Source organism: Desmodus rotundus, chromosome 1 (genome assembly GCF_022682495.2).
Source record: "Desmodus rotundus isolate HL8 chromosome 1, HLdesRot8A.1, whole genome shotgun sequence".
NCBI lineage: Eukaryota > Metazoa > Chordata > Mammalia > Chiroptera > Phyllostomidae > Desmodus > Desmodus rotundus.
In genome coordinates this window covers 103,771,132-103,798,121 of record NC_071387.1, presented here as the reverse complement: position 1 = coordinate 103,798,121, position 26,990 = coordinate 103,771,132, and the positions used below count along the sequence as shown (strand labels likewise).

General features: G+C 43.1%; 1 protein-coding gene across 16 annotated transcripts in view; it reads right to left on the bottom strand.

The window, feature by feature from the left end:
• Positions 1-26,990, bottom strand: part of RBFOX1 (RNA binding fox-1 homolog 1) — a 2,121,844-nt gene that overhangs the window by 326,303 nt on the left and 1,768,551 nt on the right. For 2 of the 16 annotated variants that reach the window (XM_024553443.3, XM_024553441.3), the window contains exon 1: positions 14,920-15,257. The exons of 10 other annotated variants lie outside the window; for them this stretch is intronic. In XM_024553443.3, the coding sequence (XP_024409211.1) occupies positions 14,920-15,006 (87 nt within the window). In that variant the 5' untranslated portion in view covers positions 15,007-15,257. Of the gene's footprint in view, positions 1-14,919; positions 15,258-26,990 lie in introns of those variants that run through there. 4 more of the 16 variants (XM_053929126.2, XM_053929110.2, XM_024553445.4 and 1 more) reach the window with 4 other exon arrangements.

The following is a 26,990-nucleotide window of genomic DNA, read 5'->3' as shown; positions in this document are numbered from 1 at the left end:
TAAACACACATGCTGCACCCCCCTGAAGCAACACAAGTCACCAGATCCTCAGACCCAGACCCAGTTCTATAATTCCCACCCCCTCTATCTCTCTTTCCATAAACATTTGATCTTCTGTTCTACCCTGGCCCTCCTTTCAGGGAAGAATGGTTTAGTCAATGAAGATCAAAGGAATGGCAGCACGAAGAATATATATTCATTAGCCAACCATGGCACCTTGGTGTTGACAACCTCTACCTGAATACACCCTAATCACCCTCCTTGTTATCCATTTCGTCCCACTAAAGCCATTTGTCCACCCCCTATCTAGCTTCCAGAGGAATCTTTCCATAATGTTAGATCAGACCATGGTGTTTCCCTATGGGGAATACTCCAGCAGCTTTCTATCTCTCTTAGACCAAAAACTAAACGTCCTGCAATGTCCTAAAAGGCTGACTGTGGTCTGGTTGCTAACCACACATCTGACTTCAACTCCTTACTCCTCGTCCTTCATCCACTATATCCCAATTAGATTGACCAGCCTTGTTAGTCCCCAAAGGGGCGCCGCTCATTCTACCTTAGAACTTTTGCATGTGCCCTTTGCTGGCATTCTCTTCATTACACAGCTGGCTCCTATTGCAAATCAGGTCTGAGCTCAAATTCCACACTTTCTCTCCTTCCACTATCCAACATAACCCTCTTAGTTGGTCATAATCATGTAACTTGTTTTATATTTCTTGTAGCACTTAAAGCCCTTGAATGTTCTCCTACTTATTGACTGCATTTCCTATTAAATCTAAGTGGCCTTTCTCACCCCTGAAACCCCACTGTCTAGCATACGCTGAAAAGTCAATAAATATTTAATAAATTAATGAACACAAATGGAAATCAAACGACAGCCATCTGAATTTCCGAAACAACCCGTCCCTGGCCTCTGAAATGCGCATGCCATCTCATCACCCTTATTTTGATTTTGAGGTTCAGACTGAAAGAGAAGAACATTAACTGGTAAGCTACTGATTGAGCAAAGGTCTTTTGAATTTTCTGTGCACATTCCAACAAGGGCTGCCTGGCTCACCTCATCCTAATGCCATTGGAAAACCCATTCCATGACTTCTTTCTCCAACCTATAAAAGGGAAATGTTATACTTTTTGGATTTAAGGGAATTAGGAGAAGGATTTAGTTTTTAAGAGAGAAAGCGAAGTCATTTAAATTGAAAACTGATCTTGAGCTTTAGACATGCATGAGAAATACTGAGGCAGGGGTGATGAAAGCTGACAAGTCAAGTCTGTTCTGCCCCCTCCCCCAGACTTCGCTGCTTACGAAAGGCCCACAAGAGATCTTGTTCTCTTGAGCATCTTGGCTTTTGTAATCCAAGTTGCAGTCCTGAAATGAGCATGGGCTTTGGCTAGGTCTCTAAGACATAATTCTGTGTTCCAAAAATTACACGGGCACTCCCTGAGATTTTCTTTTCTCAAAGGGAAGCCGATCTTTCAGTGCCCTGGTTTTCTTAGGAGGAAAGTGGGGAGCAGAGCCATCCACCTGGTGGGTTGGAGCCAAACTCTCCCTCTTTCTTATGTGATTCTCTAATCCCTGGAATTATTTGGTGGATTCCTCACCTTTGCCCCAATCCTCCTTTCCCCATCGGACTTAAAAACTATAATTTTCCAATGATCCATTTACTTAGGAGCTTAGCTACTACCTTGTCAAGGCTGATCAAAGGGGAACAAACATAGGACAGGAGTGAGTTTTAAGATACCACCTTAGTATTTATGTACCTAACAAAAAGGATATTCATAAGTCTTAAACAATCATTAATTCTATTTTTTAAAGCTTTTATTGGAAAAATGTTGGCTGCAAGTGATATAATTTTTACATATAGGATGAGAGTATGAGAACTTTTTTGAGGAAGCAAATATATCTATAGCAAAAAAAATCAGTGATATATATAGTAGTTTGAAAGTGGTTATTTCAGGTGGTAGATTATGATTTCTGTGTATATGTGGGGTATGTATGCCTGAATATATTTGTTTGTGCTTTTTCTGATTGCCCCAACTAATTTAGCATTCATCCTGAATTAATTTTATAATTCAAAAAATAGGCAGGACTTATTTTTAATGAATTTCTGTTGGAAAGGAGCCTGAGAAGGAGGCTATAAGCTTAAATCAAAGACCAGACAAATTGGCTGCTTGCTGAGGCTGGCACTAAGGTGAGACATCCTCCCTGCAGGCAGAGAGCTATGTCGGAAATGTGCTGGCTGGACTGGACCTCAGCCACAGGTGAGGTCCACCAAGATTATCAATAAAGCCTGCAAGACACAGCTCTTCGGAAGGCTGCTGGCTCCTGTCAATCCTCACCCAGCCCTCTTTCTCCAGGACCGGTTAGCAATATTCCAAATGGGCCCCAAGTCCATGGGAGTCTGGAACACAGTTCAGTGATTCAAAGGCTGAGAGATACCCCAGGCAAGATCCATCAGATCCTTTCCTGGGAATCTGGAGACACACCGAGAAGCTGATCGTCTTCGTAGCTGAGCCACTGCAGATCCCATCTTGGTACTATTGACACTTTGAACCAGATAGTTCTGGTTGTCCTATGCATTGTAGGTTGCCAGTAGCAACCCCCTTCCAATTATGACAACTAAAAATGTCTGTAGACATGGCCAAAATGCCCCTAGAGGGCAAAATCACCCTGGCTGAGAACCACTCACCTGGAGAAAATGTCTATAAATTCTGCTTGCCAAGGTCTCTAGCCTGCCCTGCCTCCTGGACTTCCTTTGGCTTAATTTTTCCCTCTTTTGAATCTATGAGTTTCTGTGCATGCAATTGTTTATGCATTAAAACTCAAAGAAAAAGTAAAAATACAAACAATTTCCCTTCTTATTTTTGTTAAGCTAGCCAGGGTTGTGTTCTGTTTCTTCAACAAAAGGGATCTTAACAAGAACATCCACACTGAAGAATCATCTTTGGTTTCTTTTTCGCTTTCTTTCCTTTTCCTTCTGTGTTTTTGATTGTCACCATCACCACCAGGCCCCTGAGCATCGGTACCCCTGCTCATCTTTGGTTTCATTACATTCGAAATGGTGGAGATCATCTGCCCTCTTTTAACCCCCAATAAGCCAAACCATTTTCAATCCACTTATTTCTGATGTCTGAGCACATGTGAGCACCTCTGAACACAAAGGCATGAATGAATAAAGCAGACACACCTGGGCCATATGGGACACTAGAATAATACCAAGATGTGTCAGCAACAAGGCCCCTACAAAATGAACCAGGATGGCAGGGTAACACTCACCAAACAGGGTGGGCAGGGGGCTTGGTTACGTGAGTGAGTGAGAGGGCAATCAGAACCCATGCCCATAGACATGGACAATGGAGTGGGGACTGACTGTGGAAGTGGGGGGTGGGCTGGGTGGAGGAGGGCAAAGGGGGAATAATTGGAACAACTGTAAAGCATAAAATTTTTACATAGATATATCAGAACGAAAAGAACCATGCCAGCATGTGAGGAAGTGGGGAGGCCAGGAAACAGAGGCGTCATGAACACATGCCCTGTCCAGCCCCGGAGGAAACCGCCAAGAGTTCCTTATTGAGACCCTGACTCTGTGGAACCAAACACTAAGGAAATACACATACAGGCAGCATTTCACACACAAACACCACAATTGTTTGGACAGATAAGAATCCCATATGCTCTGCATTACCCATAGCAATGGAAGGCTTTTTACGCATCCTCAGGTGACCCCGTCATCATGCAGCAAATGGGAGCGCTGGTCTCTTACAATACAGACAGGGACAGGACTCGCAGCTGATGACTGGCATTCTGTATGATGGGTGAATGAGTCCAACATCTGCTCAGGCCCTGCACAAATCTTAGGCCCTCTGGCAGGCAGTACCAAGTCCCTCAGCTAAGTCACAATGGGAGCCACCTGCCAAAACACCAGGTGTGAAGCAAGCACTAGCTCACTAGAGTCTATAAGCCCCCACCCAAGTTCCTGGAAAAGGCTTCAGGCAAATACAGGCCTGCCCACACAGCCAGTCTCTATCAGGCCTGAGGGGCCTGCCTTATTAAGATGGTCATTGGACAGTCCATGTCAATTTCACATATTCTGTCAAAACCTCACAGATAGCAGGCACCTGTGTGTGTATACCTCTCAACAGAACAAACACAGAGCTGTTGAAGGGAGAAATAACACACCAGCACAGTAACAGTAGAAGACATCACTTGCAAGCTGTCTGCGGCCCCTGGAGTAACTGACATATTTGACAGAGAATGTGTGTTGGTAACGTTGCTTGATTTGTGTTTAAAGAGAAAACAAAAGTGCATTTCCAGGAGGTTCAGACGTCAATAACCAAAAAGAAGCTCTTGTAAACAAAGCCACAAGGACCATGTCCCAGCAGTCACCTCTTCCCTCTTTGTCCCACCCCACCTCCAGTTGTGATCTTCTCCCCAGGAACCAGGCTCCAGGGGGAGCAAGACCTCCCAGAAGAGGGCTGCAAGGCAGAAAGCTGATCAGAAATGACAAGAGGCACAATGACAAGAGGACTGTCCCTGCTGTCTCTGTGACTGTGTTAGCCTTCTCCTGAGAAGACGTTGTATGGGTAAGAGTCAAGGATGCCCCCAACCCCCCAGAATGGGCAGATGGCACCAAAGCCACACAGAACCCCACAGTCCCCTCAAGCATGGGCTCTGGAGACTGAATACCTGGTTAGGACCCCAGGTCTGCTATTTCTTAGCCTTGAGAGTTAGGGCGGGTATGTTACTTTGCTTCCTTTTAAAATAAGTCTGCCTAGAATGGTTTGGGTAGTGGAAATATTCTAAAGAAAGTGCCCAATGGAGTGACTATCAACAGTAGCAATGGAAATAATAATAATACATTATAATCACATAATTAAATAATTATACAATCATATGGTTATTATATAACTATTCTGACATAGTATTATATTATCATATATTATGTAAATAATAATATTGTCATGATATGATAATAGTAAATTTATTATGTGATACATATTATAACATATAATGTAGCAATATTATATGATACATAATGTTAGGTGTAACTGCTGCATAATGATACATAATATGTATCATTATGAAATGATATGAAATATAATTGTTTTATTTTATGTACCATTATATAATCAATAATGTAACATGTAATATATAATTGTATATGATTATATATAATATGTATGCTTATATAATGCATATTACGATGCATACATAATATATAATATGTGATGATAATGATGTGATCCTTATTATATTATTATTTCTATCCTTTATTTAGCCTTTACTATATACCAAGTGCCAACATAAGTGCCTTACAAGTGTTAACTCATCTGATCCTCAAAAGCAACTCTGTATTGTCCCCATCCAATGGAGGAGAGCACTAAAGCATGGACTTAGGTACTTTTAATATTTCCATTTTGCAGGTGAGGAACCTACAGCACAGGATGGTTTAAGAATTTCCCCAAGGTGACAAAGCTCAGATTTTCACCTTCCAGTCTCACCTGAGAGCTCACATTCTTAGAAAATATTCAACACTGGCTCCGTATGTTGCAAACACTCCGTACTGCCTCTATTACTTGTTTGGTTTTAATGTCAGTTGTGTTGTTTTGCAGTGTGCTTGGAAGTAAACATGTTAATATGTTTTATAGTTTCCATGTGCCAGGCACTGTGCTACGGACTTTACATGCTTTGATTCCTTTAACTACCAGCTAGCAATGTGCTTGCTGCCCAGAGAGGGCAAGAATCGTGCCCAAGGTCACAGAGGTAGTAAGTGGGCCCAAGGTCGCACAGGTGGAGGCAGGAGATGAACCCAGTAGTATGCTCCAGACCCCACACCCCTACACCATTCTGTTCACCTGCTTTTTTCCGCTCTAAAATATAACACTTCAGTTAGATACTGGAGGTGAAATGCCTTCCACACGGCCTGGTACCTAGTAAATGTCTGAAAACAAGCAGCTGTTCTTGTTTTTATTATAACTAAATGCAAAAAGCCCAGCAGGTATTTTCTTCCAAGAAAATGACAGAAGTACGAATTTATGAGACCGTCTGTTCAGAGGGCAGATCCTTCATCCCTTTTAATTTCAACAAAGTCCCTGCACTGTTGGTCAACACCAGTTCCGACACCCACTCACTCGTCAGAAACCTGGGGTTGCCAGTGAAGCATGCAGTTCACTGGGTCCTGCTCCCTGCAGTTCTGATGTAGGTGATCTGGGGTTCAGGATGGACACCTGCATTGTTAATGTATTTGCCTGCATTCTGATCAGCAGCAGGACTGGTAAACACCTTGATGCAGGAAGCCCTCGAGGCAACTCAGAGAGCTGTGTGTTTCCCAAAGGTTCTCCACAAGCTGCCCAGTGCCAGTCGGCAGTCTTGTGCTCACACAGCCTCGACAGATGGAAGCTATTCTTCTTATTATTTAACATTTATTAAGCTCTCACAGTGTCCCAGGAGCTGCACAGAACAGAGGTGTGGGTGGTCCCAAAGAGTCTGTCCCCAGAAGGCTGTGGCCACATGGAGGGGAGGAAATGGGCACCTCTTTCCCTCATCAAAGCCCATCCTCCCCCATTCCAACCAGCTCTATTTCCAGCCCCAGATTTCCTGATGAAGCATGTGGATGAAGATTTGGGTAAGGATTCAACATGACTGAGACCTGTACATCCTCCTTCACGCTTGTCTAGCATAGCATTTCCTGCTCCCCAGGCTACAGACTTAAGAAGTGGGAGAAATGTGGGTTTCACACCACCCAAGGGCAGGTGCTAAGGATGTCAAACCCCATCCTTCTCTCTTCCACCACATTCCCTGGTTGCACCCCATTCTGTCCATCTGCACTAAACATATGTATCTAATGGTTACTAGGAATCTCCATCGAGAGTGGGAACAGAGAGATGGAAACGTGCCCATCCACCCCCAAACCTTGAGCATCTTCATATGAAAATGAAAGTGAAGCAACCCAGGATATCATGGAAAAACCATGCCAACAGCAATGCTGGCCATCCGTTATGGAGTTCCCACCATGAGCAGGTGCTGCTCTCAGTACTTCACAAACATCATCTCATCAAGTCCCTTTTGGGAGTGAGTGTGACTGTCCCTGCTGTCAAGTTGATATAAGAGGGATGGTCACACCCAATGGAATCTCGGAGAGGTGATGTCCCATTTCACACAGGGGTCAAGATGATGACTCATATCGACCTTGCCATTAAGTCATGCTCCCTGAATAACATGGCTATACTACAAAGACCTTGCATGTGTTCATGTTTGAGCTCTGTTATTCCTGACATAGACTTTGGGAGGCAGAACATATGGGATAACACTCCCATTTTATAGATTAGGAAGCGGGGGCTCAGAGAGGTCAAGCAACTTTGCAAAAGTCACCAAGGGAGAGTTGTGGCCAGTCTCAGGTTTCCCTGGTCTAAATCCTGTGCACTAAGTTCTCTGGTCTAAATCTTAACTGTGCTGCATCAGGAAATAAGAAGAAATGCCTATTTGGAGAGTAGTTTCTGAGAACACTGCGGAATGGACACACTGACTGCCTCTCCAGTCCCCAAACCCCCTCCACCTCCAGGAGCCAAAGAAGATTAGAGAGTAGAACAAAAGGTGACAGCCTAGGGAGGAAACCTTTGCCCATAGCACAATGTGCTGGACTCGACCGCCTTTCTCTGAGCCAGATGTGGGGAAGGGCAGGGCAGAGCCTGCCACCGCCACTGGGACAGAGCTCTTGCTATGATTCTTCCCCTGTCCCAAAATAAAACAAAGCAGAAACACCCTTTGTCCCATGGAAAATGCCCAGGAACCCTGTCATTTGGGAAAGCTGGACAGCCTGTGTGCAGGAGGCCATCTTCCTGGGATTGTAGCAAAATTGTCTTGGTTAAGACTTCCTATTGGGTGAGATGAGTGGGACTGAAGTTCTATAGATTTCTACCTTCAGTAGTTGTGCTTCACTTCTGACTCTGCTGCCGAGGTCTGGCCAGAGAGACTGGGTCTAGTCATCTCAGTGTCTCCAGAGCTTAGAAGAGAACCCAGCATGGAACCCGTAATCAATAAATAATTATTTTGCTGAATAAATTAATTTCACAGTTTCCTTGCCTCCTACTTTTACAAGCCTGAAGAGTTAGAATCTGTGCAATGCAAAAACCAATGGTCCTAGTTGCCCAGAGGAAAACCCCTTTGGAGTATTGAGTTCAATGCTTCTGGCCACCTCTTTGGGTTCAGCAGTTAATCAAATGGCTGGATACTTGCATACTGGTGGGATGCATGTGTGATAGGTCTATCTTTAGACAGGAAAGAAACATAAATAGGGCTGAGTATCTCCATAATAAATCAACTGGGGAAAGCATTTACCCAAAACAACCTTTAAAAGATAGGAAGGGGGCTCTGCTTCAGCACCAGAGGCTCAGATTGCTGAATACTAAAGCAGCAAAGAGGAGTGTGAGATCCACAAGTCTCTCCAGCCCAGCTTGGCCCATGCCAACATATTATCAAAAGCATACTTGCTGATATAGCCTGCCATTAAAATGGTCAAACTGACAGATGGCTGCTCCAGAAATACATCCTTTTTATAGGACTGGTATTCATCAGAAGAGATTGACAGTGTCCCTTTAATTTTTTAATTAGAAGAAATGCATTTCTATAAAACAGAACAGACTTTATTTATATATTTATTCATGCAGGTATTGCCAATAGAAGGAGAAGTGATATGGTTGCATGAGCTGAAAAAAACATTCTAGCCTCAATTACTAGATGTCCTCAGAATGCCTTTACTTCCTCCCCTAGATCACGGTGTTCTCACTTGTAAAACAGTGGAGATGTCCTGCACATACCCTGGTGGGAGAAACTAGTGTGATGGATTTAGGTGGGGAGATGCTGAGTACAATTGCCACATCTGCCTCTGATACACCTGATCGTGAGTAGCGATGTAAGATACACTAGATGAAGGTCGATTGCCTGGTGATTATGACCACTGGCAAAAAGCAGTCAGGATAAGTAAGATCAGAAACCCACTATTTTCTTCCATGGGGAGGGTGTAGGCAGAATTTGCAGGAGAAAAAACATGTACGGATGTTTGTAACAGTTTCAGCTATTATTGTTGGTAATGAGAACCTAGTTTTTACCTGTCCAGCATCCATTTTTTAAAAAATAGGACTCATTTTTTTTTCTCCACTCACAGCCCATAAAGCTCAGTTAGGGCTGACCCCACCTTCCAGCTATATTGTGGGCAGTCGGAGTCAAGGTGATTAGTTTGGGGATGGGCATGGCTGGCAAGATGGGCCAAGGGGACTGCTTTCTGGAATTTTGCAGAAACAGTTGGGAAAGAGACTTGCTAAGATGGGTGTGGATGTAAGCCTGGAATGGCTGGGGACATCTGTGACACCATTCAGACATGGTGTACTTGTAAACAAAGATCAAGTATGGACAACCACTTTAGCGTTTGGTTGTTGGAGCCTCAGAATACAACTGTGCCTAAAACTGGACATTTTCTTAACCCCTCTAACCAATATAAATTAGATTTTTGTCACTTGCAGAAAAAAGAGCCCTGAATAAACACCTATTCTCTCTCAGTATCTCTCCAATGACTTATTCATATCATTCATATGGTGTAAATATCATTCATATATATATATATATATACATGCCAGACCTTTTCTATACAGCAGGATATAAGATACATGTTGGTACTGCTTCATGAGCCTTTCCTAGTTCACAGCATAGCATAAAGAAGATGCTTAGTAAATAATTGCCGAATGAAGAGATGAATCATATTTAAAGCTCACAACCACTTTGTAAGACAGGTATTCCTGCTTTCATTTTGTCACTGTGAAAACAGCCTTGGAGAGGTTAATTGACAAGCCCAAGGCCACACGCTTAGTACATGCCAGAGCCAATATATCAACCTGAACCTATTCGACTCCAAATTCTCTTTGGAGAATTTGCCACCTCCCTGACTCTTTAATTTAGTCCACTGTTGACATGGTGTCTTTGGCAGCACAGAAAAGTCACTGAGTGACTAAGACAGAGCTGCCTCAGAGTAAATGACACCACCAGCATTTGCAGTGGCCGTGCATTCTGATTTCTTTCCCAATCAGCAGACCTTCAGAACACAGAGATAACACTACAGGGCAGCAACACGGACACCTGAAAAGGGCTCCCCCAGCCACGGAGCCAAACAAGTTTATTTCTTTTAAGTTTGCCGGGAAGTGTGTCCAAATAACCAGCAAGTTTCCTATGTGGTCCCCTATCTTTCTGCTGGGTTGGTTACTCTCAGTCCATCGTTGAAACCAGCACTCGTCTAATCCCCAGCACAGCCACATATATGCAGGCAGATCTTTCACGACCTACGTGGCCAAATTCAGTGATGCTGAGTTCTGCTTCACAATTTAGGTGGCAGGGTTTGTTTATACCCCTGCTATCCACATCAGAGAGGAGCTAACCAACATTTCCCTGCCAGAGAGCTTACTGTCTCAGAGGGAAAGGACGACAAAGGGTGTCCGGACTCAGATGTAGGGAATTCCATATTCACTATGGAGCCCGTTCCTATGTGGGTGGAGCACACAGAGATTCAGGGCTTAGGAGCTCCCTTTCCGGGATTCCTTCCTTTTGCCCTATATCTTTAGACTTTTGAGACCTATGTTTAAACAATGTCAACTCCCACAGTGCCAATGGGTTGGGGAAGATACCAAAGGTCCATGTTCCTGTGTTAGCCCAACACCATGAATTCTCCTTTGCTCACCTAGTGAATGTCTGATGTTGTTCTACAGCCTGACTCAAATGCCACCTTTCCCTTTGAACCCCTCTCCCCCTATCCTAAGAGACACCCACCTACTCTCTGACCTGTTTTCACTCTGCACTCCTGTGGAGATACCTCATCAATGGATTGGTGACTCAGAGAGAGGGCTCTGCTCCAACAGAATCGGTCTGAACCTCAGCTCTGTCACTGACATTTCTTGTGACCTTGGGTGAGTTCCCTTTGTCTAAGTGTCAGGTTTAGTTTCTTCACATACAAAAGGGATGTCATAATGTGGGACTGTGACTCCTTATCTGAGACCCTTGGGGTTATGTTTTGAAATTCAAAATTTTTTAAAATTTTATTTTTCATATAGGTATTTCAGAGGAAACACTGATTATGTAACACCTTAGAAGGGTCTGGGACAACACCTCGAAATCAAACACATTAATACTCCTGCAGCAAAATATATGAAAATTCACACTAAGTGGATAAAGAAAGTCTATAAATAGCCACACATCATTTTAGTTCCCAAAAGAACTAGTTTGGGGGCCAAACCTCCCCCCAAAGCCCCTGAATTTCAGAGCTCTTTGAAAATTACAGATAAGGTGAACCAATAGTACCCAACTTTAGAGTTATTGTGAGAATAAATTGAGAGAATATGTCAAGTATTTAGCACAGGGCCTAGCACAGCAAGTGTTCAATAACTGTTACTTATTGTTCTTTCCCGTGCTTTTATTATATGATCACAGTGTGGTGTTTATCTAGTGTTCTCTTCCACTAGTCTGTGAACCCACAGGCCAGTGGCCGTGACTGTCACTTTTGCTTTCCCTGCCCGGAACAGTGCCTGGTCAGACTATGTGTGCAGCAAATGAAGAGCTAAGTGACCAAATGGTGGTCAGGTGGATGCAGCTCTGTTTACGCTGTCCTCCGTCGAGGAACATGTCTTCTGACTCATTGTCTACAATACCTGCATGAGATGGGAATTATTTGACACAGTATGAAGAATACTCTAGCCATGGGTGGTCAAAGGGCTTATCTGTCAGACAGATATGTGGAGTGAGGGGTGCAATCCTGAACTTGTAGCTCAGAGCCCACTGTTTATTTTACCCAAACACTAATCAAACAGATTAATCAGTGACAATGCCCGTGTTTTAATGATATCATTTGGCATTATGCAGCCATGGCCCACCACTTGGGTAAGTCCTCTTGGTAGCTTCTGGACTGAAGTCTGCCTTTGACAATTGACTTGTCAGACCCTCGTTTGTTCTCTGGTCAGACACCTCATTGATCATTCCAGGTGCCACTGGAAGTTTAGAAGTAAATAAAGAGATTCAGTAAGAACATGCACAGGTTCTCATTATCCAGAGACACCAAGACTGAGGTCTTTGCCGAGGCAAAAGGAGCAATGTTTAGACAACACACTTGCTAATATTGCTCTTCTCCTCTTCTCTTCTGCTTATTACCATCCGTGAAAGAGTCCAAATAGGTTTAGCTCAATAGGCCATAGGCATTTTTGAATTCTTTACATGACTACAAGGAAAAACTATCTACTTTGATATTCATTCAACAAGTTTAGACACTAGATGATGGGTTCAAGGAACCCATTGTGGTAGACTCTGTTTTTCCTAGGAGATGGTGGTTGAGGTCAGTGGGGACTATTGAATCTACACCTGGAATACAGGAGCACGGTGAGTAACTTCCTCAGATCTATTAGGAAACACCTGAAGCCACTGTCTTTGCAGGATAAGGAGATGCTCTCCTAAAGCTTATCACAACATCTGGTCTATTAATTATTTTTTCTCTAGCTGAGAAGACAAAAACAGGCCAATGCTGATCTGAACTTCAAAAAGTGGCATTGGAAGATTTATGAAAAGGAAGTTCTTCTGCCAGAGAATCACTGACTGTTGAGGTTGGAAAGGCTCTGATGTAACAACCCTGCCAACTGGCCACTATGGTTCTGCTTGCACATCTCTAGTCAAAAGCAACTTGCTGCCAATGATGGGTGCACTGTCTATTTTGGATCATTTTAATGCCTTGCTGATGACATTATGAAGTGTGGGTGGCTCCTTAATTGTAGGAAAGGCCTTGCATCTTGAAAAGTTGAGAAGAAATCACAAGGTTAAGAAACTGGTGGGGAAGCTGATACAGTCTGCTGGAATGCTGGGCAGCTGCTGCCAGAGCGTAAGCTGGAAGGTGCCTGTGTGCGTGAGTGTTACAATTGTTCTCTCTTTGAGTTGCGTTTCTTCCCCTTGCACAGATTACTGCAATGGGGTGGTATGAGTTTTGTGATGCCAATGAGCAAATACCAGAAATAAAGCCAGTCTCTCTCTGTCCACAGCATTTCAGTGCGTCCCGTGGGGGTGGAGTAAGAAAGGGAGTCTCAGTAGCTGGTCCAGAGGCTCCCACTGCCCTGCTTTCCTAACTCACAGGCAACTAGTAACCAAAGGTGTCGGTGGGTAAACAAACTATGATCAGGCTAAGACTTGCAAGTAAATCACTTGTTTCTTCCAAAAATAACTGGACACATTTCTGGAATGCTCTGCAAAGGAGGAAGAAATAGGGTCCCCCCAATCTCTCATCTGGCCTGTGCATCTTTTCATCTATCACTGGGGTAATACGTCCAGAGTGGCATTTCGTAATGACAGCAACATTCCAGCAAATCGATAGTTATTTAATTCCCAACAAGCTCTCGAGTCCATTAAGCCTGATTACATTCACCCATTTCAGGGGGTGCCGTTATTTTTCCTACACCGGCACTTAATCTATAACAGGAACTTATGAGAACTTTCAAAAGCAATTTCAGCATCAATCAGCATAGAGTGAAGGGCACTATTTGCTTGTAATTATTTATCAGACTGGGTAGCAGAGGGTCTGACAAAAGTCCAGTGGCCGACCTTCACCCAAGTTTCAGTGGAAGCAATGCACATCCCAATTGCTATTGAGTCTGCTTCAGACTCCATGCAGACCACACAGGCCTGCTCAGGCCAGGAAACAGGAACCCGTTCCCACGTTGTTACGGGCTGTTCCTTCTCTAGGCTGTCCGTTTATTTCTCACATATAATAGGGAGCCTGCACTTCAGCAACCACCACAAATCTGAGATGACAAAATGTTTTGTTATTAGTTAGAATCACCCCTGAATGTCTCAATCACCAAGGTTCTTACAGTTAATAAGCAACATTGAGAAAAGGAGGAAAAAGGTGTTTGACCAGAACCCTCCCCAGAAATTTTAATTAATGTGCTAGGGTATTGTAAAAAAAATTAAATATCACAAGGTTGACGGTGAAAGGATGTGCTGAATGCATTTAGTTTTCCTTTCCTGTGGAAACAAGACTCAGAATGTATTACAAAGACATGCTTGTTCTAAAACAAGCAAACAAAAACAAAACAACAAAAGCCAGCTGGGTTTTCTATGATGTTTAGGCCCTGCCACTAGTAGATGTTAGCTTTCCACAGAGAACTTCAGGCATGCACTGGGAATCCACTGCTTGTTTAAAAAGACAAACTTTCGATAAGAAAAAAAAAAGGTCACAAATATTTCACTCTTAGATGATTCTCCCTGCACAGAAATAATAGCATTAAAAGTGAAACCAACATACACATTTCAATCCTCCACTTCCTTGCCATCATTAGCACATACAGAGCCGGTAAGGGTTTCCTAGAATAATCTCTGAACTTCATAAATTAACCATCAAGCGCGTGTTCCATTTCGCCTCAGTGCCACCTCTCAGCCCAGGTGGGAGGAACCTTCTGTGACCATAGACAACCCGCGTGAAGAACACACGAATTAATGCATATTGCATGTTCTTTCTATTTCCGGATTGAAGCTCTTAACCAAGCCACCTCCTGATAAGTTACTCTGCCTCATGATCTACTCTGGGAGACCGAGTCCCTCAGAAAGCTGGGAAGGAGAGCAAATCCTTTGCCCCGTGGTCAACCTCCTGAAGCAAAGGCATGAATGTTAAACAGCAGCCAGATCAATACAAGCAAATATAGCTCAACTACACCATTTATTCAGCCATGAGAGATGTCAATAGCCAGATTAGGGTGATCCATCTTTTTGATTTCCTACTGTCTTCTCACTGACTACACGAGGGCTTTTTCCTGTATTAAAAGTGTTTGCTTTCTCAACCATAAAAATTCCAATTATTACTCTGAGCGCTCTGGAGTTAAGTTGCTTGCTGGCAGTTGGCCTTGAATTACCTGGATCAGTCCGGGGAAGTAGGGGGCTGCTGGAACAATCATAGGCACTCCATAGGGATGCAGGAGGACTCCTTGAGAAGGCAACATGCTTTACGTGAAGGTATTATTCCCTCTGAAGCTCAACACATCAATGGAGAGTTAGGGGAAAATCTATAAACCCAACTTCTTCCGAACTACAAAGCTGAGAGCCAAATCGCTTCTGTCAGGAGCCAAGTGCTCATCACCGTGGAGAGGGGAAAGAAGAAAATCCGAATCAGCAACTCTCGATGTGAAAGTTTTCTTCCCAGACGACGAAGAGACACAGCAGCTGCAGAGTTGAAGCTACAAAAATGGAAGGTGCTATTTTGGGAATGGCTTGCCTAACATGACTAACCAAATACTCCATTAATTTAGTTCTCGGAGAGGCAGACAGAGAGACAAAGAGTTCGAGAGAAACGTAGTCAGGCTGTGAGATTTGGGCAATTCCTAATGAATCTCAGCAAAAGACAAGGGACAGAGTCTGCATGGGACTTTTAGTGAGAAAAAAAACTGAGAAATGTAAATTGGTATAATTATCAGTTGCCACTTAAAACTTGAGTAGGTTAATGTGTCCCTGCTTTGGTACTAATCCAAAAAAAGGAAAAAAACCCTAAGAAAATAGTCTGGGTTACTGTTGTCTCTCTGTCTCTGTCTCTGTCTCTCTCCCTTCCTGGTTTTAATTTTAAAGAGGCAATTTGAGCAAATAATATAATACTACTAGTTAATATTTGCAGTATGTGCTATGCACAGAGAAGGAGCTTAATTATTTACATGTGTTCTGTAATTTAATTCTCACAACTCCCCTAATTTGGCACTATTATCGTTTCCAGGTAACGAGTGGGGAATAAGTCTCATGCTGTTGAACTGTTTGTTCACGGTCACGCACTTGGAAGAGACAGTGCCAGGTTGCAAACAATTCCTAACCAGGCCACCACGTTCATTATAGTGCTTCATTCGGTAATAGAGCATCATGTGCTTTGTGTGTGTGTATGTGTATTTAAAAAAAAATTCTTTGTCTTTGAGCTTTCAATTGTTATATATTTCTGTGCAATATATTAATAAGAGATATCTCCCTGTCCGAAGAATTTAAAGACATAGCGAATGTGCACCGAACTATGCATGAGAAATACATTTGAGCCACTATTTGAAATCTTTCTGGAGTGTGATGACACCTAATGATGGTGTAGGATGTCTTACATGGTACACAGAAATCCCCATGGGATTGCATGAATAAGAATTGTACTGTCTTGAGTGCCCGCATACTAGCTGTGTGAGCTTCAACAAGTTGCTTAGTGTCTCTGAACCTGGGTTTCTTCATTGGAAAAGTGAGATAGTAGACCCTCAAAGGCTCATGTGACACAAGAAGCCCTTGGCATCTGGGCATGTGTAGTACAAGAGGCTACTAGCCATTCTGATCACGCGTTTCCTGTTCTCCCGATGGTTGGTCTAGTCACAGTTGTGGCTTCGGAATGAAGGCACAGGTAACATGCGCGTTGTCACTCTTCTGTTCTTCATACCAGGGAAGCAAGTGGGTGTTTTTAGAGTTCCACAGTTTGGAGAACAATGTTGTGAAACCGACAATGTCAGTTTGCTGGACTTAAGGTCGAGGCCCAGGGATCACCGAAAATCACCTTCCAACCAAATACCTGCCTCTGCCTGCCATATTGCACCCCCAACCCTAAACAAAATGCAGGACATAGGTTTTGTCCAAACTGGAAGAACTTCAGATACCGCAAAAACATATTCAACTATTGGCTTTTTTCTAAATCCAAATGTCAATTCCTCCACTTTAAATAGCCAAGGTGTTTTTACAGAACACTAATTTTAGTTGTTTGATTTAGCTGCATAATTACATTTTTAGATAACGACAGTGGACAGTGTTTGGCAGGGAATTCAATTATTTCTGGCTGAATTTTGGCTGTCTTAACACAGTTCCTCCGTAACGGATTCTCATGTACCCAAGTGGTCACATTGTTACAACCCGGAAAGCTCCAATGACAGCTGCGGGCTGACCCTCTAACTTCACAGCCTGATACTGTTTCTAACTTTAGCTTTTGACTCTGACTTTCAACACTGCTCTTCTGAGAGGTTACTAGGGAGAACAGCAGCGTGGCCATGAGACCACTTCCCAGGAGGGGAGAGAGCTATTTGTTACTTTGGTGAGGACTGGGTCAGACTGAATGATGTCTCTTTAATATTATGAAGTGGAAAGACCATTGGACCAGGAGTAGGGAACGTAGTTCTGTCACAAAGGCCAAAAATTTATACATTTAAACTCTTGGTTTCCTGAACAAAGAGTAGAGGTAAGAATATCCACTTATTTTTCACCAAGAATGGGCCAATGAGCAAAATTGTGGGAATGTGTTGGAAACTGTAAAGTTACACAAATACAAAAGATTATCACCTTTCTTACAATATATTGCTTTTATTAAAGAACCTGGTGATTTTAATCAGAGAGAAATGAAATATTATATGGGACATATAGGTATATAGTAGATATACATATTTTTTTTTTTTTTGCAGAGGATGTTTTCTTATTTCTTTTTAAGAACTCCATAACATGAAAAAGTTTTGCTGCTCCTGAGTAATGAGTATTATTTTTCCTTCCTCTGGAAATAAACAAGGCTAATTGTTTTGTGACCCTTTTTATTTTGACAGCCAGGAAGCTCAAGTCAAATAAGAAATTCAACTCTAGCCCTGGCTGGTGTGGCTCAGTGCATTGAGTGCTGGTCTGTGAACCAAAGGGTTAACAGTTCAATTCCCAGTCAGGGTACATGACTAGGTTATGTGCCTAGTCTCCAGTTGGGGGTGTGCGAGAGACAACCACACATTGATATTTCTCTCCCTCTCTTTCTCCTTTTTTTCCCCCTCTCTCTAAAAAGAAGGAAGGAAGGAAGGAAGGAAGGAAGGAAGGAAGGAAGGAAGGAAGGAAGGAAGGAAGGAAGGAAGGAAGGAAGGAAGGAGAAAGAAAGAAAGAAATTCAACTCTGTCCTTTTTGTTGGCCTTTACTGACTGTATATTTGTATTCTTGTCTTCCTAACCTCACCATCTCCAGTCCTAATTTCTGTTATTTACATTTTCTATGATTCTGACTTTATCTGTGATTTTTTTCCTGGGGTCCATTTTCTCTGCCAAAAGTCAGGTACCAGGTTCTCTGCATGTCTGCTCCCCAGTGGCCGGTGCACATGGCTCATGATAAATGGTTGGCCACCCAATGTCCAGAGTGCAGTATTAAGTTCCTGGTGTATTGCAGGAACTTAATAAAAGAAGGAGAATGAAAGAATAAGGTAAAGAACAGGCAAGACAATTCTGGTAATGGCTAGCAAACAGGTAAGCCTCCAAAAAGGACCAATTTCAATCTAGGGGCCCCGCATTCTTATCATTCTGGCCATCACAAACAGAATGGCAAAGCCTTTTTCTGTAAGTGGGAAATGGGTGGATTATAAATACTTTGATTTTCCCTGCTACACCTACCCCAAACTCTGTAATCGTTGTGTGAAAGTGGCCACAGACAATATGTAAATGAACACTTAAATTTGAATTTTCTATCATTTTGACCTGCCATAAAATATTCTTCTATTGATTTTGCTCAATGATTGAAAAGTGCAGAATCCATTGTTATCTTGAGGTTTAAACAGCAGGCAACAGCCCAGGTTTGGTTCACAGACCACAGCTTGCAGACCCCTAATGTAGAGCATTAGATTTCCTCCAAACTTCTGGAAGTCAGACTTTAATACAATGGCGAATATATGTGTATACAGGGTCCAGAACAAATAACACCGCTTTTTTATTACAAAATCATCAGCATGGAATTCTCTGACATAACAGTATCACGCTCAAGCACGCCATATCACATTTTAGGCGAAATGTCCAAACTAAACCTATAAATTATTACACCCATATTTTTACCCTACCAACCACACTCAAGCAGGCATTACTGCTGCTGGGCCCTGTATATGTTTTTCGTTCTTTTCTACTTTTCCTCTTGCTTCTCGTCAAGATCTTTCCTATCACTTTCTTCGTGCTGGTTTTGTTGATCTTCCCTGTGTTAGGGATTTTCATCAAGAGATTTATATTTTCTTACCAAGCCTTTGATAGTTCAATCTCATCCCTTCTCTCAAGGGAAAAAAAGAAAATTCCCCCATCTTTTTCAACCTTCTATGCTGACACTGCCTTCTTAATTATTAACTTCTCTTTTCCTTTCCTAGATTAAAGTGGGTCCTCTCTCACTGCCAGGTATTGTAACTTATCCCCCAGATCCTAAGAGCTACCATGAGGTTAAAACTCTGCCCACCACCAACCCTTATGGATGGCAGCCACCCAAGGTTCAAACAGCCCATGCAAGAGAAGGACAGAGGACAGAAACACAAGTGTTGGCTGGAGGAGGGGAGAGGGGAACATTCAGAGAAGACCAAGTCCTGCCTGTGGATTCTGTTCGCTAACGGACCAACTGCAGCCTCATTGACCAAACCTAGGCTACAGATGAGAAGAATGATAATGATGATGATCATGATGAGTCCACTTTGTATAAAAAGGAGCTCACATTTATCTTGTATAAAATTTAGATCTATTTTATCTCTTAAAAGACTAGAAGATCTAGAAACTTTCCCCATTTGCTTGTACCAACAATTGCAGAAGTCTGGGAAGGCCCTTCCTTGTCCACAGATGAGGAAAATCAAGCTCTGTGAGACAGGTTCCACCATTTTTTCCCCTGCTTCCTGAAAAGATGCCATAGGCCAGTTGCCACTTGTTGATCATTAAAACCAAACCAAAACAAAACAAAAACATGGAACAGGGTGTTTCTTTGACAGTATTAATTGTACTGCTTATCTTTTGGATGTTGACAGTGGACACATACAGATTATTTAATGACTCATACTTCCTATACCCAGGCCCGGGTGATTGACAGAATTCTTACAATATTCAAGGCGCTTTACAATATTCCTCAGCTTTACTTCTCCAGATTCATCCTCCAATACACACTATCCCTCTTTCTATAAATCATTCTTTCTGCAAAACACTCCTGGCAAATTGCCTTTGCCAATAATTTTATGAATCCAAGTGACTGTACCAACTTGCTTGCTAGGCAGAACTACCCTCTCTCTTTCCCTGCTTCCTTCCTTCCCTCCTTCTTTTCTTTTGTTCTTCTAATTCAAACTTGCTAGATTAATTCAAATGTCACATTTTCTACAAAGCCGTCCTCATTACCCCAGGCAGAAGTAACTGCACCATCACCTATGATCTGGAATCATTTAGCACCGAGTGTCATGGCTCCTAGTAGAAGGTAGATTGTCTCAAATAAAGAAGTGCCATTCACTCTTGTCCACCCAATGAGTAAAATGGTGACTAGACTAATGAAGTTTCCCAAAACATTTCCTGAGAGAATGCCAGAATGAATGACTGCTTTGGAAGAGGGTGAATAAAGCTAAGAGGCTGCAAGGGTCTCCAGATAATTCAGAGTTTCATTTCCAGTGACCTGGGTGCTTCTTGGCACAATAGAAAAAGCAGGGGGTTTATATATGGGGAGGCTGGGTGGGGATCTTGGCTCCATCACCCTTCCCTGCAGTTGATCCAGGATGAGATGCTCAGCCCAGGGCCTGGTCTTCTCAGTGGTGAAATAGGACAACACCTGTACCTTCCCCCAGGCATGCTGCCACCATGAAATGACAGGATGTATAAGGCTGGTCCTGGAACTTGGAACACAAAGTGCTAGTTTATTTTTATGTTTTCTTCAGAATGTCTTCAATGTACCCATTTAAAAATTATTTTCTAATCATCCTTGTCCTCAAGCTGTGTCTGTCTCCTGAATGCCCCACCAGTACCCGGCACTGATGTCTCAGTTGGAGCCTTCTGCCTTTCTGTTCCCTTCCCATGGTTGCTTAGGTGAATGCCCCATCCTTCCACAGGCAGCCACACGCTGGGTCCTCCGAGCAGCCTCCCCGCCTTCCCCAGCACTTACAACCTACTCATCTAGGCCTCTGAAAGACCAGCGGTGATTTGTACCAGGCTGGGGAAAAGACCTGGTTGGTGATGACAGCCAGGTGTGCTCCCATTTTATCTCCCACACCTCCTCCTCAACCATTTTGTTTCCCTGTCTTTCTGAAAGGACTGGGCATAGAATGGATGCTCAGGAAGCACTTGAGAATCACTTGTGAATCCCTTGTGGTGTCTGTGGGATGAGAAAGAGGTTCAGGAGATTAAGTGACACATTTGAGGTTAAACAGAAGAATGTGTGCTTTGTCTGTTACCAAAAGCTTTCTCCATGCCCCTGATATCTGCTAGATCAGCGGTCCCCAACCTTTTTGGCACCAGGGACCAATTTCATGGAAGACAATTTTTTCAGGACCCAGGATAGATAGGGGTTGGGGCGTGGAGCTCAGGCCAGCTTGGGAGCAGGGGACAGGAGGCAGAACTCAGGCTCTCATCCACCTCACCTCCTGCTGTGGACCAGGGGGCAGGGCAGAAACAGGAGGCAGAGTCCAGGCAAGCTTCACTGGCAGCCTGTTCCTAATAGGCTGCAGACTTGTACAAGTCAGCGGCTAGTGGGTGGGGGCATTGGGGACCCCTGTGCTAGATCAGTGACCACTGCAAGGCAACAACTTGAACCAAAATTGACAAACTCCACTCACCACCAGGCATTCATTTCAACTTAACCCAATACAGGTGGGAACACAGCATGGCATGGCTTTACCTAGCTCAGACTTCAGAGATTCCCCAAGATGCTACCTAATGCTGATGGTCCTAATGCCCAGGGCTGATAGATGAATTCCTGGAAGAGGGGAGACTTGTCCATTACCAGGGAGTCAAGGTCTTCCACAGGAAAAGCTTCCATAGATCATGGGTATGATGTACTAGGCCACTGATTAGCTGCTTTGCAAGTTTTAGCCACCTCATGTATCCTCAGCAGAGGACCAATTTTCTGGGAAAAGTCACATCCTGGGAAGAGATGCCATGTCTCCAACCTCTCTTATGGACTGGGTCAGTTAATATGTGTCAATGAGTTGATGTAGGCAAAGCTCTTATAAGAATATCAAATACCTAGTAAGATTTAGTTCTCACTGTGACATTACTTGCCACCCCTTGTTCCCTCCTTACAAAAGCACCATAGCATAGTAGTTAAGAGCTCGCCACGAGCCACACTGTTCGTATCAAAAAATCCCAGTCTCCACCTGATCGCTGTGTGTTCTTGTGCAAATTACTTAACCTCTCTGTGTCTCATATTACTATTTGTAAAATAACAATATTATTAGTAACCATGAGATTTAAGTAAGAAGATATGAAGATATGTTTAGCTGAGGGACAGGTTCACAGCAGACTCTCAGTAAATGGGTGCCGGTGGTGGTTGTGACAACAGCATTAGCAGCAGCTGGTTTGGAGGACTGATCCAGCTCAAATCAGACCTTTCCCAACCAGGAGTAACTCTTCCTCCCATCAATAGCTAACTGGTCAAATAATACAGCCCTTGCTAATGTGACCTGTGCTATACCTTCTTGAGTGAGAGCACACCTCCTTCTTCCATGTTCCTAACCAAAAACTGAGACACTAAGGTTAACCAGGATGTGTTTGTGGCTTCCGTGCATGAATGATAGGGTTTTGAAACTAAAACATAAGAACTTCACATTCAATGAGGGTTTATAGGGATGATGGAGACATTGTCTTAAATCAGGGATACCTCCCAAATCTGGGACACTGGGTAACCCTACCCAGTAGTATCGACCCACCTCCAAAAACAGTTATGAGGATGCACAAAGAAAATTCCAGTAAGTCTTGTGAGGAGGTTGCTGATTGCCATTAGGAACTTGAACCCCCAGTGGTCGAGGCAGCACTGTGCTCCTCTCGGTTCATTAAGCGCTTCTTGACCTGATTCTCCTCTGAAAGCCAGACTGGCTGGCTGAATGAGCAAATCTAAGAATATCAACCTGGCATATCATCTCTGCTGAGATCAACAATGCTTCAGGAACCGACCCCTGACCTGTCTGGGATGAATGGCAACTGGGTTTGAGGATTTGTTGACCTTGCTGGAGGCAAACAAATCCTCCCTGGGGACTCTGAGAATGGGGGATGAATAATCAGCTGCCCGCCTTGATGTTGCTGTGTGACCTCTCTACTGTCTTCTGCCTTTTATGCTACAGGTCCCTGCAAGAGCTGGGTACAGAGAAACCATACCAGACAGCCATCTCCAGGACTTGCAACTGGGCCTTTCTGCCCAAATACCATGCATACTCTACTCCTTGTTAGCTGGCCAAACTACTTGAGCTCTACACACATCCTTTTCCCCTGAGAGACTAAGTACCTAGACTGGCATCTCCCAAAGCATGGTCTGCACAGGAGGTGCTTCACTGTAAAATCCCATGGCCAAAGATGTGAGAGAGATTCGGTTTTCTCTCTCTCCCTCTTGGGGATTCATGACAACTATTAACATAGTAAAGCTCCTGAGAAGTCCTGCAAGGAAAAAAAAAAAAAAGAAAGAAACCTGTTTGACTTTGTTCGATCCAGACATTCCCTGACTTGTTGGATGGCCAGTTGGTCATCTATCCATCCATCCATCCATCCATCCATTTATCCATCATCCATCCATCTTGCTATCTATTTGAATATCTGGCTATTTAGAATTAATTATGTTTTAGCTCCTGTGCAAAGTTCTTTACCCCTTCTTCTTGTTCTTATTTTCTTGCTTCTTCATCCTCATTAGAACCTTCACAGGCATCATCATCAACTTCATCATCACCATCATCATTATCACCATCATGGCTGCTGCCATTTATTCAATGCTTACTTTGTGTCAGCCACTGCTCTAATTTTATCACGTATCTTAGTTTATCCCCTCTACATCCCTATGAAGTTGATTCTGTTAATTTCATTGCACTACAGACAGGAACAGTGAAAGGTGAAACAAACTGGTCAAGAAAATATAGCTGATAAATGACAAAGCTACATCGTGAATGAGGGCTGCAGAGCCCTGGTTTCTCACTACTATGAGAAGTCCATGTTTGGCATGTGACAATCATGAACATACTCTGAGAAATGCTAGCCTGAACAAAACTCAAGCTGAGTTTTTTCCTTCAGGACCTCCTTATCTCCTTTACCCTCAACCCCTCACTCAGTCTCAATCATTCTAATAGCCATTGGAGCCAAAGGAAGACAAAAAAGTGAAGTTAGTAAAAACAGCTAGACAAAAATTTAAGGCCTAGGGGAGGGCTGGCTTTCATTGCTTCCCACTGTGTCTTCAGAAAGTGGGGAGCACCTCTCAAGCAAGGGGAGGCACATGGAAATGGGCTGGTCACATGGGAACACCAGTGCAGAGTAACTAACTATGGGAAGATAAAACAGGAGAGGGGTGATCTGGAAAAAGGATGCTAATGAGATTATCCTGTGACCTTTCTTTGTGATTCTGAAGCACCACCTCAACTTCCTGGACTGTGTTGTCCTTGGTCATTTCTCACAACAAGGCCTCTTCTGGGGATGAAGTGGTGATTCTTAACTCTTATAACTGATGCATGGACCACTCCGAGAATTTTGCCCTCATCCCAGAAAATTGCACATAACTCATAAAATATTCCATATCATTGGAGGGAGTTCATGGCCCCTCTGAAATTCATTGGTGGACCTTTGAGGGGGCTCTGGATCTCTGTCAGACTTTGAAGTATGTAGCTAATACAGATAGAGTAAGAATTCCTTAAGTCAGCCTCATATTGATAGCTCAGATGATGGCTCTGATGCGGAGTCCTGTTGACATGCTTACCTACGCCACGACTTTGGGAATGTGTGGCTGCCGCACAAAGGACTCTCACCATAGCTTGACAGGGGTGAGGTTTCCAAGAAGGCAGGGAGATGCTGAGACATTCCATATTGTCAAACCAAGTCAGACTCTAAGAAATCCAAACATACATCCTTAGCCTTCTTGTCCAAAAGTGAGTAATTGTCCTAAGATAGGGTGTGGCTTCTCTCTGCTGAAGCTTCACCTCCAACTTCAGGCCAGAGAAAAGATACCATCAAACCAATAAGTGGGGTGTAGGTATGTTAGGGCATCCACCAAACACAGCACTGGGGAGAAGGGAGGTAGAAAATATGTAAATGGGTTTTCAGAGCCTTTGCAGTCTGGTCTTGCAGATAATACAGAGGTAGGAGGGACCAAGGTGCTGGCTGGGCCGAGCTGTGCAGCTGAGGATGTGAGAGGACGAGCCGAGGGGCTGACCGCTGCAAATGGTTTCACCACGATGTCATGACCAGGCAGCTGGTGGCAACACAGCATCTGACAGGTGGGTTTTTCAACTTCCCAGATTAGCAGTACCCTTCTGGGACATTCTGGGGACATCAAAAGAGGAACCACCCTGAGTGACCTCATTTCCTTTCTGATTCTTACATTACAATCTATTTTTAAATGTTTTTTTTAAATAAACCATGTGTACCATTTACTATTGGCCAGACACCTTCTAACCCCTTTATGTATTAACTCATTTAATCTTCATCGCCACTCTCCACGGCAAGTCCTGCAGTTATCCCCGTAGTACAGACAGGGAACCCGAAGTGCAGAGAGGATAAGTAACTTGCCCAAAATCACATAGCTTGCAAGTGGCGAATATGGCTCCAGAGTCAGTGTCCTCCAGAAAAGACATGTTTTTTGAAAATATAGTTCTGCTGGCTTCTAATTGACTTAATTAAAAAAACAAACTTGTTTTAATTTTTATTTTAATAACAATGTATCATATTGACTAAGAACTCAGATATTGAAACCATCCTAAACTGAGGTACAAATTCTGGCTCTGATAATTTCTGGCTCTGTTGTCCTGGGCAAGTTACTTAACCTCTCTGAATCTCAATTCACTTACATATTTGGAGGTAATAACCCTTTCCTCACAGGATTGTTCTGGGGAGTACTCTGAGTAATACAGCAATGCACTTAAAATATTCCTTGGCTTGAGTCCACTTGTATGTGTGTGAGCCTTATTTGAGGTGCTTATGTCTTAGCATGACCATCTCCAGATATATAAATGTCAGGTCTGTAAGTGACTAATCCTTTATCCCTGGTTGATCCCAGACATCCCAGTTTCATGAAACAATAAATCCTCATCTTTGTTTAAGCTAGTTTGAGTTGGGTTTTTGTCCCTTGCAACTAATAGATTCTGGACTAATTTAATAGTGATGGTAAGAATAGTAGATACACATATACACATGCATAGAAGGAAGTCATTAAACATAACTTTTGCTTATTTTTCTTTTTAAGTCCTTCCACAAGGATACATTTATTGATTTGAGAGAATCAGAGAGAGAGGGACAGAGAGAGAGAGAGAGAGAGAGAGAGACATCATAGTGAGAAAGAAACATGAATTGATTAGCCTCCTCCTGTATACGCCCTGACCAGGGATTGAACCAGCAACCTTTTAGTGTGCGGAATGATGATCCAACCAATTGAGCCACCCAGCCAGGACTTTTGCTTATTTTTTTAAACAAATACTTCTATGGAAATTTCTAAGTATCAAACACCATTCTTAACTCTTTGAGGACTAACTCATTCAATCTTTTAACTATTTTCTGGTATTTGTACTCATAACAGCCCATTCTACAGATGAGAGTTTGCATCGTGCCTGGCTAGTTGAGAGGGTGGACCTTAAAGCCATGGCTGTATGATTTCAAACCCTACTTCCTTTCCTCTGCACACTTTGCATTTCCAAGGATGTTGATGTTTTAGCTAAGTAAGGAATCCTGGAAACCTCCTCAAGAGCTTGGACCAACACTCAGGTGCCTACATTATAAACTTTGCCTCCATGCTGAAACCTCTTCTAGGTGATTCCTAGGAAAAACTGTCTGGGTGACGGACAAGAATTCCAAAATGTCCTTTCAGAGAAATCCCACTGATTCAGAGCCAATGTCTCATTACATTCAGACTCAGACACAGCAACACTGTCCTGAAAACAACCTACCGCAGTCCGCACCTTCTTTTTAAATAATGTTTGGCAGAGAGAGCCATTTGCCCCTCTACAAATGTTTATGAACTTATCAGACTGGTTGCTTTTTAGGGACTCATTTTTCTGCACATTCACCTATTACAGATC